The 16,186-nt window shown below is 46.4% G+C and overlaps 1 protein-coding gene and 1 non-coding gene across 2 annotated transcripts in view; both read left to right on the top strand.

The window, feature by feature from the left end:
- Positions 1–16,186, top strand: part of LOC121449650 (zinc finger protein 82) — a 32,795-nt gene continuing 16,609 nt past the window's right edge. Inside the window, exons 1-4 of the mRNA XM_041654247.1 lie at positions 1–203; positions 1,469–1,527; positions 5,229–5,355; positions 12,041–13,045. Of these exons, the coding sequence (XP_041510181.1) occupies positions 1,519–1,527; positions 5,229–5,355; positions 12,041–13,045 (1,141 nt within the window). The 5' untranslated portion in view covers positions 1–203; positions 1,469–1,518. The remainder of the gene's footprint in view (positions 204–1,468; positions 1,528–5,228; positions 5,356–12,040; positions 13,046–16,186) is intronic.
- On the top strand, positions 6,599–6,727 carry LOC121450253. Its single transcript, XR_005974579.1, has one exon. It is a non-coding gene; the product is annotated as a small nucleolar RNA SNORA5 (small nucleolar RNA).

The raw sequence follows: 16,186 nt of genomic DNA, 5'->3' as shown, positions 1-16,186 counted from the left end.
TTGCTGGCTTTTGCTGAGTTGCAAGGTTTGGGAAGCTTGGTAGGCCTGAGGTGCAGAACCCGGGAGGAGGGCGGGGCGAGCACGGAGCTTGGGCTTTGTGCGGCGGAGGAGTCGAGGTCGGAATTGCGCGGTTAGTTTGTGAGGCGTGACCGTGCGGTGCTAAGGGGCTGCAGTTGTGATGAGCATCTGTTTCTCACCCCTCGGTGAGTGAGAGCCGGCGGGCTGGGGACCACGTGCGGTATTGTGTGGATGTGGAGCGCTTGTGAGTGGTTGAGTGTTCGGTCCCTGCAGTGGCGTGCGCTGTGCGATGCTGTGTCCATGTGCAGCACAGGACAGGCGGAATTACCTTTCAGTCTGTGCTCCTGATAAAAGTACCGTTGTACTATGCTACCTTTTGAGTCGCCGAGTGTGTGGTTCTCTTGGCATCGCGTAGGTAGGATTCCTGTAGTTGAATGTTGCTGTTGTGGGTCTGTGGGTTGTGTGTGAAGTTTCGGATGTATATCTCTGCGTGCGTTATATTTCTTCATTTTAGAACTTCATGTGAGTGCTAGCACGCTCTCCTTTGTCTTTTATTACGTTTATTTGTACACCTGTGTGGTGGAACTCATCCGTGTTAAGTAGGATAGCGGCTTACTGAGTTGTTTTGCTGTTTGGTGTTCCAGGATCTGAAGTATAGTGCATGTATTCATCTCGTAGTAGTAGGTATTTGAACATTTCTCATTTTTAATCCTATAAACATACTTTCGTGACAGTTTTAATGTTTAATTTATTTTTTGGAGGCAAGGTCTCACTGTGTAGTTCTGGCTGGCGTCAAACTCACAGATCCACCTGCCTCTGCCTCCCGAGTGCCAGCGCTACCCCAGACTTATAATTACTTTTACAATAGGATACAGAACTTCAATGTCTACCAGTGCAAGTATTGGTGGAGTCATGTGTTCCACTCTACTAACTGATGCAAAATATTCCGGAGCGGATGCACATATAGACGCTTGCAGGATAAACGCTCCAAATCCTTACCGAAAAAAGAAAAAGTTTAAAATGTGATTTAAAAAAAAGATTTATATTTAAGCCTGGCGCTCTGGTGCTCTGGAGGCAGTGGCAGGTGGATCTCTGTGAGTTCGAGGCCAGCCTAGTCTGCACAATGAGGTCTTGTCACCGTGAGACCTTGTCTCACAAAATCAGAGGTGCGGGGAGGAGTGAGCGAGAGAGGGGCCGGCAGAGGTAGAGAGGCCAGTCTCTATGTGGGCCTGGCTGGCCTCAAACCTGTGGTAATTTTACTGCCTCAGTCTCGTGGGTGCTGAGACACTTGCCCAAGCCCCACCCGTTTGGATCCAGTGCCTGGCTTTCTGAAGTTGGGGATGCTGTCCTCTCTTCCCGCTTAGACTCCTCAGTGTGTGGGGTGAGCACAGGGAATGATTGTTTGAGAACTGTGTCAATGCGGTCTCAGTATTCTCTTTGCCTCTGCCAGTTCTACTCTGTTCCTGAAGAGCAGCAGAGAGGAGCTGCGACTGTCAAGCCATGGCTCAGGTGAGGTGTAACCCTTTTGTATGCAAATCGAGTCAATTTTGTCTCTAGTGCAAATAAATGCCTGCTTTCTCCCTTGTGATGCTGTTTTGGTTGGTGTTAAAGCCTGTCAGTTATAAACAGGGACTGCACAGTCTCAGTCTTGCTCTGTCTTGAGCAGGCTTCAGCCTTCCTGACCCGGGGACCCTGTAATAGCTCCTCACTGTGTGCTGACTCCTGACCTTGAAATTATTTTTCTTGTTACTTTGTAGCTGTAATTTTGCTACTGTTATGAATCATAATGTAAATATCATTGTTTCCAGGTGCTCTTAGGCAACCTCTATAGACAGGGTTGTTGTCCCCCCCAGGGGTCGTGACGCCACAAGTTGAGAACCGCTGCTCTAAAGGAAAGGGTCTTTAATAGACTAAATTTAAAAAAGCTTTGGGGGTCCAGCTGGGCTCACAACCAAAACACGCTGGTGCACGCCTTTATTTCCAGCACTCAGGAGGCAGAGGCAGGAAGAGTTCAAGGCTAGCCTGGTCTACATACTGAGTTTCAGACCAACCAGGGCTACACGGCAAGATGCTATCCCAAACTAGCAACAACAAAAATGAAGAAAGAAAATAAGTGTGATCGCTTTGCTCAGTTTCAGTCGTAGAACCTGGCTTGTCTCCTGGTTTATGAGCCTTTTAGGTTTGGAAGGATGACTGCTGGACGGTCAAAGCTGACATTCTGGTGAGCATCCAGGAAAACTTAACCGCCTGTAATATCACTGAGCTCCCCCGCCCCAAGAGCTTTTTATTATAATATTATTTTAATCTTACGTGTGTGTTTTGCCTGCAAGCATGCCTGTGTGCCACATGTATGCAGTACCTGTAGAGGTCAGAAGAGGGTATCAGATCCCCTGGGTCTGTATGTATAGATGGTGTGAGCCCCAGTGTTGGTGTGGGGATGGACTCTGGGTCCTCTGGAAGAGCAACCAGTGCTCTCACCCGCTGAGCATCTCCAGCCCAGCACCGCTGCATTAGGCAGCATCTTTCTCCATCGTTTTCCTAAGGCTCGCTGACAAGGGTTATTGGCAGTTCAGCAGGAGTGGTTATCAATAACACTGTTGCCAGTATTAAGGTTGTCTTTTGTGGGTGTTTGGGGACAGGGTTTCTAGGCTGGCTTTCAGCTCATTGAGCTGAGGACTTGTGCCACCGTGCCCAGTCCATATAGCTCTAGGGATGGTACCCAGGGTTTCATGCCTTTTAGACAGGTGTTTTACTGAGTGAGCTACCCCCCCCTGCTCAGGGGAACTCTCTGAAGATTAATATCAGCCTAAATGTCTAAAGGGAAATGAGAAGTTGTCATTTATGCCTGCTGGGGTAGCTCATGCCTGAATCCCAGCTCTTGGGATGATGGCAGATTTGAGGCCAGCTTATATTGCGGTGAGTTCAAGGCTACCCTGGGGTACATAGTGAGCCCTGTCTCGGAAAGCCAAGAACTAGGAGGGTGGTGGGGGCACGCACCTTTAATCCCAGCACTCGGGAGGCAGAGGCAGGCGGATCTCTGAGTCCGTGGCCAACCTGGTCTACAGAGTAATTTCCAGGATGGCCAGGGTTACACAGAGAAATCCTGTCTTGGAGGTGCAGGGAGCCAAGAACCGGGAAGTAGCTCATTGGTAAAATACTTTGTCTAGCATGAAAAAGCCCTCAATTCCTGGATTTCATCCCAAGCAGCAAAGCAAGCATGTGAGCAAAAAATTGGTATTTATTATCTTTAAGATAGAATATTATTTAATCTGAAATAAATATGCCTATAAAGACACTTATTATAACAAGTGCCTCCCCCCTTCAGTGTGCCTCTTTCTATACCAGGCTGGCTTTGAACTCACAGAGATCCTCCCCGCTCTGCCTCCCAAGTGCTGGGATGAAAGGAGTGTGCCACCGTGCCCAGCATTCTACTTTCCACTGTGAATTTGGCTCCTTTAAATGGCTTATTGATGGATGAGTAAACCTGGCTTGGTGCAGAGTCTGTGACCCAAAGTTCAATAACATCATTACCACACATCATGAGTTTCTTCCTTTCTTAGTTTTTGGTTTTTTGAGACAGGGTTTCTCTATTTAAAAACCTTTGCTGTCCTGGAACTTACTTTATAGACCAGGTTGATCTTAAACTCACACAGATCTGCCTGCCTTTGCCTCCTGGATGCTGGGATTAAAGGCGTGTGCCACCTGCCACCGCAGGCCAGCTAGGTTTCTTTCATTTTTTATTTTTTATTTTTTGGTGTGTGTGTGTGTGTGCATGAGTATTTGCCTTTCTGTCTGTACCAGCACTGTGTGCATATAGCATCTGCAGAGGCCAGAAGAGGGTGTTGGATCCCCTCCAACTGGAGTTATAGATGGTTGTGGGTGCTCAAACCAAAGTTAGGTCCTCTGCTAAATACACTGAGCCGTCTCTCTAGCCCCAGTTAGTGTTTCTCTCTCTGGTCAAATACATCGGCTTCTTTGACATAGAGATGCCTTTCCCATCCCTTTGTGCTCTCCCTCTGATATGAACTGGTTCCTCTCTAGCCTGCCATCACTTTCCCGAAACTTTTATTCTTTCCTCTGAATTTTCCTCTGCTATTCTCCTGCCGAATTTTAACTGTTTCCGGGATCCTGCGGTTCTCTTTGGTGTACCCCCTATTCTGTGTACCCATCCTCCAGCAGTTTAACTGTTTCCGGCATCCTTCGGTTCTCTTTGGTGTACCCCCTGTTCTGTGTACCCATCCTCCAGTAGTTTAGCTGTTTCCGGCATCCTGTGGTTCTCTTTGGTGTACCCCCTATTCTGTGTACCCATCCTCCAGCAGTTTAATTGTTTCCAGCATCCTGCGGTTCTCTTTGGTGTACCCCCTGTTCTGTGTACCCATCCTCCAGTAGTTTAGCTGTTTCCGGCATCCTGTGGTTCTCTTTGGTGTACCCCCTATTCTGTGTACCCATTCTCCAGTAGTTTAACTGTTTCCGGCATCCTGTGGTTCTCTTTGGTGTACCCCCTGTTCTGTGTACCCATTCTCCAGTAGTTTAGCTGTTTCCGGCATCCTGTGGTTCTCTTTGGTGTACCCCCTGTTCTGTGTACCCATTCTCCAGTAGTTTAGCTGTTTCCGGCATCCTGCGGTTCTCTCTGGTGTACCTCCTTATTCTGTGTACCCATCCTCCAGTAGTTTTCTCAGAACTTGTCCTTGAGACCTTGTGTATCTAGGAACGTACACTCAGAGCAGAAAATAGTCGAGTTATAGAATCTCTAGGTCAGAATTGCTCTGTTCCTTGTGTTCAGAAGCCCATTACCCCTGCTTCTCGATGCCTTTATATAGCCTGCTGTATCTGGATGCTTCTAATGTCCCAGCTTTCTCTTCTATCCTGAAATTATACCCTTGGCTGTTTGAGAAGAGACCACGCGGTGAGAATACCATAAGGCTTTGTATAACTCCTTTCCTTTGATACAGATGTCCTCCAAGCTGGGTTCTGTGCCTTCCCAGCTTCATGTGGTAATGGAGGAATTCATTGAGCCCAGATGGCTTGATCTGGAGGAAGCAGTTTCGTGGAAGCGCAGTGGTTTGGGCCCAGGCCTTCCCTAGGATTCCAGGCATCCACACTCACTGCTTTTAGCTTGTTCCAACTTATTCCTTTTCTGTTACTTTTCTTGCACAAAACACTTCTCTTTTTCCTTTTATTAATCAAGCAATATGCGATTATTGTTCCAGGTGTCGGTGCTGTTCCGTGATGTGTACATAGATTTCTCTCAGGAGGAGTGGGAGTGCCTGACCGAGGAGCAGAGGGACTTGTACAGAGATGTGATGTTGGAGAACTACAGCAACCTGCTTTCGATGGGTAAAGACATCCATCCTAACTCTGATTTGCCCATTGATAGGTCTGTTTCCTCCCTTCCTCCAGGTGTCAGATGCTTACTTGCCTTTGAAAAAGCCATTGCAAGCTGGGCCTGGTGGCACACACCTTTAATCACAGCACTCTGAAGGCAGAGGCAGGCAGAGCTCAGTGAGTTCCAGGATAGCCATGCCTACATGGAGAAACACTGTCTTGAAAAAAAAGAAAGAAAGAAAAGATGAGAAGGCTAAGGACCTGGAAGGCTGTTTGCTGGTGTCCACAGATCTTTCCCTCCATGGGGTGCCTGCCAGTATCTGTGAGGCCGGGAAGAGGGGACTGCGGGCACTGTGGCCTGACGGGCAGTCTGTCTGGGGTCCAACACTTCTCAGCCACCTCTGCATAGCTACTGTGTAACTACTGGAGTATGCACTTTCCTGCATTGTCCCAGATCACACACCCTTTCCTCTGTCCTTCCCCTCCATTTCCCTTCTATATCTTACATCTTCTCTATTTTATATCTCCCCATCACTCCCTCCTGGAGATTAGCCCAGCACCTGTGGGTTAATTGTCTTTGTTAGGTTTCTATTGCTGTGAAGAAACACCATAACCATGGCAACTTGTATAAAAGAAAACCTTTAATTGTGGTGGCAGCTTACAGTTCAGAGATTCAGTCCATCATGGTGGGGAGCATGGTGGGGGGTGGGAGTGTGCAGGCAGATGTGGTGCTGGAGCTGAGACTCCTACATCTTGATCAGTAACAGGAAGTGAACTGAGACACTGGGTGACTTGAGCATGTATGAGACCTCAGAGCCCACCTCCACAGTGACACACTTCCTCCAATAAGGCCACACCTACTCCAAAGTCACGCCTCCTAGTGGTGCCTCGCTCTAGGAGATTATGGGGGCCAGTTACATTCAAACTACCACAACCAATGACCTGAAGTTCTATTGGACTTGCTTTTTAACTAGGTTTTTTATTTGTTTTGTTTTTATTCAGAAGTTCCACACCCTCCTTGATTCATCCTTTTCATTTTGTTTGTTGTTTGTTGAAACAGGGTTTCTCTGTGTAGCCCTCACTATCCTGGAGCTGGCCCTGAACTCACAAAGATCTGCCTGCCTCTGCCCTCCAAGTGCTGTGATTAAAGGTGTGCGCCACCATCTCCTGGCTCATCCATACTTTTAATTACTGTTTACTATTTCTATAATGTGTACAGTTATCAGATAGGAGCTCCAGAAGTTAACAAATAAATTACAGCCATATCAAATTCGGTGCTGTCCTACCATGGCAAGCACTGACCCAAGGGTTGCCATAGAAACTGTCATTCTTGGGCTCTATTTCCCATGCTTGGGGTCAAGGATGAACTTGTTCACAAACAACAAGCTTCTAGACCTCAAATCTGAGATTGGGGGAGGCAGTAGGTGGCACTGACTTCCAAAACTAATCTCGGTCTGCTCCACCTCCCCCAAATAATAATATTTAGGTCTAGGTATGATGTGTGTGTGTGTGTGTGTTCATGCACATGCACTTTGATGGAAATGGAAAATAATGTGATTTCCTATAGCTTTTTCAAATGTCCTTAGTGCTGTTTATCCCTCCTTTCTTTCCTGTATCATCTGTTACCCCAGTTAGAGGACAGCCCCATACACACCACCCCCTGTGTCCAGATGTTCTTTTCCCAGAGCTCCTCTGCCCCCACCCCGTGTCCAGATGTTCTTTTCCCAGAGCTCCTCTGCCCCCCACCCTGTGTCCAGATGTTCTTTTCCCAGAGCTCCTCTGCCCCCACCCCGTGTCCAGATGTTCTTTTCCCTGAGCTCCTCTGCCCCCACCCCCTGTGTCCAGATGTTCTTTTCCCAGAGCTCCTCTGCCCCCACCCCGTGTGTCCAGATGTTCTTTTCCCAGAGCTCCTCTGCCCCCACCCCGTGTCCAGATGTTATTTTCCCAGAGCTCCTCTGCCCCCACCCCCTGTGTCCAGATGTTCTTTTCCCAGAGCTCCTCTGCCCCCACCCCCTGTGTCCAGATATTCTTTCTCTAGAGCTCCTCTGCCCCCCTACCTCGTGTCCAGATGTTCTTTCTCCAGAGCTCCTCTGCCCCCCACCCCCTGTGTCCAGATGTTCTTTCTCCAGAGCTCCTCTGCCCCCACCCCCTGTGTCCAGATGTTCTTTTCCCAGAGCTCCTCTGCCCCCACCCCCTGTGTCCAGATGTTCTTTCTCCAGAGCTCCTCTGCCCCCCACCCCCTGTGTCCAGATGTTCTTCCTCCAGAGCTCCTCTGCCCCCACCCCCTGTGTCCAGATGTTCTTTCTCCAGAGCTCCTCTGCCCCCCCACCCCGTGTCCAGATGTTCTTTCTCCAGAGCTCCTCTGTCCCCCCTCAACCCCGTGTCCAGATGTTCTTTTCCCAGAGCTCCTCCTGGCGTGGCTTCTTTTCACTTTCCTGTTTCCTGTGTTGCTCCAGGTCATATATTCACATCTGAGGACTTGGAGCTGGGAAGCACACATGAGAGACCATATTTGCTTTTGTCTCTCTGGGTCACTTCACACAGTGTAGCATCTAGTCCCATCCAGTTGTCTCTCTGGGTCACTTCACACAGTGTAGCATCTAGTCCATCCAGTTGTCTCTCTGGGTCACTTCACACAGTATAGCATCTAGTCCCATCCAGTTGTCTCTCTGGGTCACTTCACACAGTGTAGCATCTAGTCCCATCCAGTTGTCTCTGGGTCACTTCACACAGTATAGCATCTAGTCCATCCAGTTGTCTCTCTGGGACACTTCACACAGTGTAGCATCTAGTCCCATCCAGTTGTCTCTCTGGGTCACTTCACACAGTATAGCATCTAGTCCATCCAGTTGTCTCTCTGGGTCACTTCACACAGTGTAGCATCTAGTCCATCCAGTTGTCTCTCTGGGTCACTTCACGCAGTGTAGCATCTAGTCCATCCAGTTGTCTGCACATTTCATGATTTGATTTTTCTTTATAGCCAAATAGTATTTCACTATCAATGTTTCACACCTTCTTTTTCTTTTTTTTTTTTTTTCATTCTCTATCTTATTTTGAGGCTGGTTCTCTCTGCATAGGCCATGCCGTGGAATTCGCCATGTAGACCAGGCTGGCCTGAACTCACAGATCTGCCTGCCTCTGCCTCCCGAGTGCTGGCACTAAAGGTGTTCCTCTGCCCCACCATGTTGCACATTTTCATTATCTGTTCATCAGGTGAAGGACATTTAAGCTTCTGTCCCCGAGCTGTTGTCAATGGAGCAGCAGTGGAAATGAGTTTTAAAACTGGGCTTTCTTGTTGGTTGTGTATGGCCCATATGTGTATGTGAACCTGGTCTTCAAGCATGCTCAGTGAACGCTATCGAAGTTCGCCCTGACCCTCACCTCACTTTCACTTTTTTTTGCTTTTGCCTTTTGTTTCTCAAGACAGGGTTTCTCTGTGTAGTCCTCAATGTTCTGGAACTCATGCTGTAGACCAGGCTGGCCTTGAACTCAGAGATCTGCCTCCCTAGTTCTGGGATTAAGAGCCTTTTCCCCCCTGTTTATTTGAGGCAAAGTCAGTCCAACTGTGAAATCACTATAAATCAGGCAGGTCTTATGCTCCACGTCCTTCTAACTAAGTAGGTGGATAATGGACCTGTGCCCGCAGGTTTGCAGTGTGTGATGTTTCTGTGCTCCCCTCTGGTGTTTCTGTGCTCCCCCCTGCTGTTTCTGTGCTCCCCCCTGGTGTTTCTGTGCTCCCCCCTGGTGTTTCTGTGCTCCCCCTACTGTTTCTGTGTTCCCCTCTGGTGTTTCTGTGCTCCCCTCTGGTGTTTCTGTGCTCCCCTCTGGTGTTTCTGTGCTCCCCCCTGGTGTTTCTGTGCTCCCCCTACTGTTTCTGTGTTACCCTCTGGTGTTTCTGTGCTCCCCTCTGGTGTTTCTGTGCTCCCCTCTGGTGTTTCTGTGCTCCCCCCTGGTGTTTCTGTGCTCCCCCCTACTGTTTCTGTGCTCCCCTCTGGTGTTTCTGTGCTCCCCCCTACTGTTTCTGTGCTCCCCTCTGGTGTTTCTGTGCTCCCCTCTGGTGTTTCTGTGCTCCCCCCTACTGTTTCTGTGCTCCCCTCTGGTGTTTCTGTGCTCCCCCCTACTGTTTCTGTGTTCCCCTCTGGTGTTTCTGTGCTCCCCCTGGTGTTTCTGTGCTCCCCTCTGGTGTTTCTGTGCTCCCCCCTACTGTTTCTGTGCTCCCCTCTGGTGTTTCTGTGCTCCCCCTGCTGTTTCTGTGCTCCCCCTGCTATTTCTGTGCTCCCCTCTGGTGTTTCTGTGCTCCCCCCTACTGTTTCTGTGCTCCCCTCTGGTGTTTCTGTGCTCCCCTCTGGTGTTTCTGTGCTCCCCCCTGCTGTTTCTGTGCTCTCCCCTACTGTCTCTGTGCTCCCCTCTGGTGTTTCTGTGCTCCCCCTACTGTTTCTGTGCTCCCCCTACTGTTTCTGTGCTCCCCTCTGGTGTTTCTGTGCTCCCCCCTGGTGTTTCTATGCTCCCCCCTACTGTTTCTGTGCTCCCCCCTACTGTTTCTGTGCTCCCCCCTACTGTTTCTGTGCTCCCCCTGCTGTTTCTGCAGACAAGCACTGTCATTTTGCTCATGTCCATAGGGAAGTTGTATGTAGTGTCACGCCTTCATTTGTATTCTCACACCGGTTCCTGAATACGCTGCTTTTTTAATCACTGACATGACTGAGAAGAGAATTAACTATCTGTATATATGTATGTATATTTATATATATGTGTGTGTATATATTTTTTGAGGTAGGGTCTTTCTATGTATTGCTGCCTGTCCTGTAACTCTGTGTAGATCAGTAGCCTATAGAGTGCACAGTGTGTGTGTGTGTCAGTGTCTGTGTGTCTGTGTGCACGCATATGTGCCATGTACATGCTGTGCACATCCATGAAGGCCAGAAGAGATCACCAGATCCTTGGAAAGGGAGTTATTCCTGACTTAGATAAGAATTTTATTCCACAGTAGTATTGAGTTCCTATTACATATCATTGTAGCTCACATAGACTTTCCTATGTAATTATCCTATCATCTCTTATTGTCTCATCTTGTTTTATTGAGACAGGGTTTTGTTTTATAACCCAATTTTGTGTAGACCTCGCGGTGTAGCTCAGGCTGGATTGAACTCACAGCAAGTCTTTTCTCAGCCTCAGGAGTCCTGCAATTGCAAGTGTGAGCCACTATACCTGGCTTTCTCGTTTATTTTATTTATTGATTAAAATTTTTAAAAGTATTTGTATGACTGTTTTGTGTAAATGAGTGTTTCCTGTCCTGCCCACCAGTTCCCAAATAACCATTTGGAGGCTTAATATTACTTATACTTGCTTGGCTGATAGCTCAGGCTTATTCCTAACTAGCTATTACATTTAAATGAACCCATTTCTAATAATCTATGTATTGCTACATGGCTCGTGGCATTATCTGTCCTCTAGCATCTTGCTTCTTGGATGGCTGGCTTGCATCTCTCCGTATTTCACCCTTCTTCATCTGAGTCCTCAGTTTGATTGTCCTGCCTAACTTTATCCTGCCTTATTTTAGGCCAGTCAGCTTTATTATTAGCCGGTGAGAGTAATACATATTCACAGTGTACAAAAGGATTATCCCATAGCACTTTTGCCTCCTGTGTATGTATATGTACCATGTATTTGCCTGGTGCCCAAAGAGATCACATGAGGGCATTGGATCCCTGGGACTGGAGTTAATAGGCATGTGAGTCACCATGTATGTACTGGGAATTGAACCTGGGTCCTTTGCAATAGCAACAAGTGCTCTTAACTGCTGAGCCTACTTTCTGGCCCCTTTATTGAATTTTTTTTTTCCCCTTGAGGCAGGATTTCTCTTTATAGCCCTGGCTATTCTAGACCTAGCTTTGTAGACCAGGCTGTACTTAAACTCAGAGATTTTTGCTGGGGGATATTCGATCACACTGTGAATTCCAATTTTGCATTTGCATTAATTAAATAAAATTAACCTTGGGTCAGGAGGCTGAGTTAGCAACTAGTTGGCCGAAAGTAATCATAGAGCCTCAGAGGGCATCCAGGAGAGATAGAGAGACACAGGAAGTAGTAGGGATGGATTTGGAGTGGCATGGGTTTTTTTTTTTTGTTGTTGTTACTGTTGTTGTTTATTTGACTGGCATCAGAGATGCCAGCAAGGAGAAAAGGTCAGCTAGTTGCTACTCAGCCTCTCTGAGCTAGCAGGTTTTCACCCCAGCCTTTGACTCTCAAGTCTTATTTATTATAAATAGAATGGTAGAGGTTTAGTTAAAGCAGTGGGGACAGATCTGGTGCCTATGGGAACAGAATTCCCACCTGGGCCCTCTGCAAGAACAGCAAGTGTTCCTAACCACTGAGCCATGTTTCCAGCCTCAGAGGTTTTTTTTTTTTTTTTTTTTGTTGTTGTTGTTGTTGTTGTTTTGTTTTTGCTTTTAATTCTTAATACAGATTCTCATAAAACCCAAACTGATGTCAAACTCAGGATGACTTTGAACTCCCAACACCTCTGTCTTCATTTCCTGAGTGCTGTGGTTATCAGTGTATACCATCTCATCCAGCTGACCATCATCTAGTTTCAAAAAATCAGTTTAATTCTCCCATGTTTATATTATATCTAACTGAATTTTCATGTCTCCCAAGCAGTAAAAATGTGAGTGATCACTTGCATATTTTCTTTTAGTCCTGGAATCAAGATGTGAGGCTCAGAAGCTGTTTTTGAAGAAGGAACTTTGTGAGATAGAGTCAGCACAGTGGGAGATAATGAGAAAACTCACAAGACAGGACCTTCAGTGCTCCAGTCTCCGTGGTGCCTGGGAATGGAATGGCCAGTGTGCGAGACAGCCTGGATCGCAGGAGAGACAGTTCAGTGAACTGATACTCAATCACAAAGACACGCCCACTCTCCCTCAGTATCCGTCCTTCCGGCTGCAGCACATTGTTAAGAACAAAGAGAGATATTGTGCGAGTAAAGAAAATAGGAAGCACTATAAACACGGCTCACAGTTTTCCACCCATCAAATCGTTCGCACCGTTGAGAAGCCGTATGAATGTAAGGACTGTGGCAAGACCTTCAGACACCCCTCAGGACTTACCCATCATCACAAAATTCACACTGGAAAGAAACCCTTTGAATGCAAGGAATGTGGAAAAACGTTTATTTGTGGCTCCGACTTGACGCGACATCACAGAACTCACACAGGCGAGAAACCCTATGAGTGTAAGGACTGTGGAAAAGCCTTCAGTAGTGGTTCAAATTTTACTCGCCATCAGAGAATTCACACTGGCGAGAAGCCTTATGAATGTAAAGAATGCGGGAAGGCTTTTAGTAGTGGTTCGAATTTTACTCAACATCAGAGAATTCACACTGGAGAGAAACCCTATGAATGTAAGGAGTGTGGCAATGCCTTTAGTCAGAGCTCACAGCTTATTAAACATCAAAGAATCCACACTGGTGAGAAACCCTATGAGTGTAAGGAGTGTGAAAAGGCTTTCCGGTCTGGTTCTGACCTCACTAGACACCAGAGGATTCATACTGGAGAGAAGCCCTATGAATGTAAGATTTGTGGGAAAGCCTACTCTCAGAGCTCACAACTCATCAGTCATCACAGAATGCACGCGGGGAAGAAAGCCTGTAAATACGAGGACTGTGCAAAGGGCTTCAGCTATGATTCACAACTTATTCAGCATCAAAACTTGTACTGGTGATAAAAACACACAAGATGTATGTGAAGACTCAAAACGATCAGAGAATCTACCTTTAAAGTCCCTCTGGACTGAAGAATGTAGAAACAGTTTACTTGTTGACCTCAGCTTACTCATCCGAAGGAACCCATATTGGAGAGATAGCCTATGAATATAGTATATTCTGGAAGCCTTTTAGTCACTTCCTGTTTATTTTGACTCTGATTATTCAGGCTGCACATAATTAAAAACAAACATCAGAATTCATTTAGAAATGTAATCTTATGGTTTTCATTGTTTCCTTAGTTTGTTTTTTTTTTTTAATAATTGTTACACTAACATTCCAGTCCATCTTCACATGGCTATAAAGTTCTATCAGCATTATCGTTAACAAAACAACTTGAGTTTTACAGTTAGTAACGGAAGTGCCATGCTTAATTTTAAAGGTGGTTCTTTGGCTTTTTATAAAACATGCTCTTGTAGCCATGTTTATGAACAACTTTTACCATGACAAATAGGAGCTGCAGGAGTTACTGATTGTGTTGACAAAACACCTTACAGAAGCAACTCGAAGGGTTTGTCTCTGAGGTAGGAACACAGTCGCAGGGCAGCAGCTGCCTGAGACTTTCTGCAGAGACCTCCGCCCAGGCCAGGCTGAGAGTTGTGACACTGATGAGAACTTCAGAGGGAGCCGGATAGGAAGCAAGTGCTCCAGGAAGAGAGGGTAAAGCTCACCGGTAGGAGGGCACCCAATAGGAGGGGTGTGGGTGTCTCTAGGGGAGAGTCACAGGCTTACAGTGAGTACTTATGGGATCTTGGTGGCTCTCAACTTACATCTGAAAAGATTGCTAAGAGAACAGCTCCTTTCTAACATTCCCCAAAGTGTCATCTGTAACAAGGTAGTTAAAGGATTTTATAGCTGGGCATGATTGTTCGTACATTCAATCCCAGCCCTCAGGAGGCAAAGGCAGATGGATCTCTGAGTTTAAGGCCAGCTTGGTCTACTAAGTGAGTTCCAGGACAGCCAAGGCTACACAGGGAAACCCTGTTTCAGAAAAAAAAAACAAAACAAAACAAAAGACTCTTCTTCAGTAAATGGAGTTGTGTGGTGGTTTATGAGGAGAATCACTTAGATATGGAAGAAAGTGCTAGGAACATGAGGTTATACCTCATTTGTAACCCAAGTGAGCACAGCCTAGTTGCTATTGACGTCCTGGATGGAGATGGCTTCTGGAAAAGTATCATCTGGCACTAAGAGCAGTTTTCTTTACTTTTAAAGTTTTATTAGTTTATTTTATTTTGTGTGCCTGGTGTTTTGCCTGCACATATGTACATGTGTACCAGCTGTGTCTCTGGTGCCCCTGAAACAGTTTCCAGATGGTTGTTTAGAGTAGCCGGTGCTCTTAACCACTGAGCCATCTCTTGGCCCTAAAGCAGTTTATTTGCTGACTTTGACAAGTCTTTTGGAAAGCACATATTTTCATGGGCTGTTAGATCCTTCTCAGTGGAGTCTGAAGTCTGCCTTTGTGGGTGTTAAAAGCAGATCAGGGGCTGGAGAGATGGATCAGCGGTTAAGAGCACTGGCTGTTCTTCCAGAGGTCCTGAGTTCAATGCCCAGCAACCACATGGTGGCTCACAACCATCTGTAATGAAATTTGGTGCCCTCTCTGGCCTGCAGACAACACCATATACATAATAAATACATCTTTTTTGAAAAGTAAGAAAAAAAGCAAATCAGTATCTCTGGAGTAGGGTGTCTCTCCTCTCCAAGCCTTTATCCTGTGCCACCAAAGTTCCCTATCTTTCTCTCATCAGTGTGGTTAGCAGTTTGGCAGGACAGGAATGACAAAGAGGTTTGTGAGGCTTCTGGTCACACTGAGTCTGCAGTTAGGAAGTGGAAAGATGAATGCAAGTGCTTAGCTTGCTTTAAAAAATATTTTTTTAAGATTTATGTGTGTGTTGTACCTGCATGTATGTATATACTACTCGTGCTACGGATGATTGGGAATCCCCATGTGGGTGTTGGGAATAACCTAGGTCCTCTAAGATAGCAAGTGCTCTTAAGTATTGAACCATCTCCCACCCATAGGTCTTCCCCCTAACACCCACATAACATTTTTTTTTTTTTAACTTCAGGGTGTGTCTTTCTACTTGAGTTAAAATGTGTTGACCGAGGTTTCTGTCCCGCCTGGTCCTGCAGTCATTCATTCCCAAAGAAATACACAAAGGTCCGTATAAGTCATATAAAGTAGTTGGCCTATTAGCTCAGGCTTCTTAGTAATTAATTCTTACATCCTAACTCATAATTCTTGTCTGTGTCAGCCACACGGCTTGGTACCTTTCATCAGCGAGGCATTCTCATCTTACATCTGGTGATGACTGCAGACTGACTCTTCTCAGAATTCTCCTGTTCTGGTCATCCCATCTCTACTCTCTGCCTGGCTACTGGCCAATCAGTGTTTTATTAAAAATAATACAAGTGACAGGAGAAAAGCAGCCTGGAAATATTTTATTCTTCTACCCCCCAGACTCCCAGAGATGACTTGTGATTCTAAATCTCAAGTTGACAATCAAGGTTAGTGGCCCTTCATGGTGGCACATGGGAGGCAGAGGCCAGCCTGGTCTACTTAGTGGGTGTTGGGAGGAAGACCTGTGGGTGGGAGATGGTTCAATACTTAAGTTCCAGGACAGCCAGGATTACATAGAGAAACTGTCTTGAAAAACCAAAAAACTTAGCAATCACAGGACTCTGACTTTGGCAATGTTTCATTGTGCTACTGATAAGCCACTTAAGTGCCTCCCAGTGGCCGTCGTTGGTGCTCTGTCATGATAATACTAAAATACACGCCCCCAATGGGCATTCTCCCTGGCACTTCTGTCTTTGTTTTATGTGTATGAGTGTCTTCATGTGTTTGTGTGTGTGTACCCCTGAATGGTGGCCCAGGAGGTCAGAAGAGGGCATGAATCCCCTAGAACTGTAGTTATGGATGGTTATGGGCCACCATATGGTGATGAGATTAAACTCAGATTTTCTGTAGGAACAACCAGTGTTCTTAACCAATAAGCCGTTTCTTCAACTCCATTACTTAATATGTTAGTGTGTTTGTTTGTTTGTTTATTTTGGAGGCAGGGTTTTTCTACGTAC

This window comes from Microtus oregoni, unplaced genomic scaffold, assembly GCF_018167655.1.
Source record: "Microtus oregoni isolate MIOR12 unplaced genomic scaffold, Mior012 000006F_ref0000085, whole genome shotgun sequence".
Classification (NCBI taxonomy): Eukaryota; Metazoa; Chordata; class Mammalia; order Rodentia; family Cricetidae; genus Microtus; species Microtus oregoni.
This window is presented reverse-complemented; position numbering and strand designations above follow the sequence as displayed.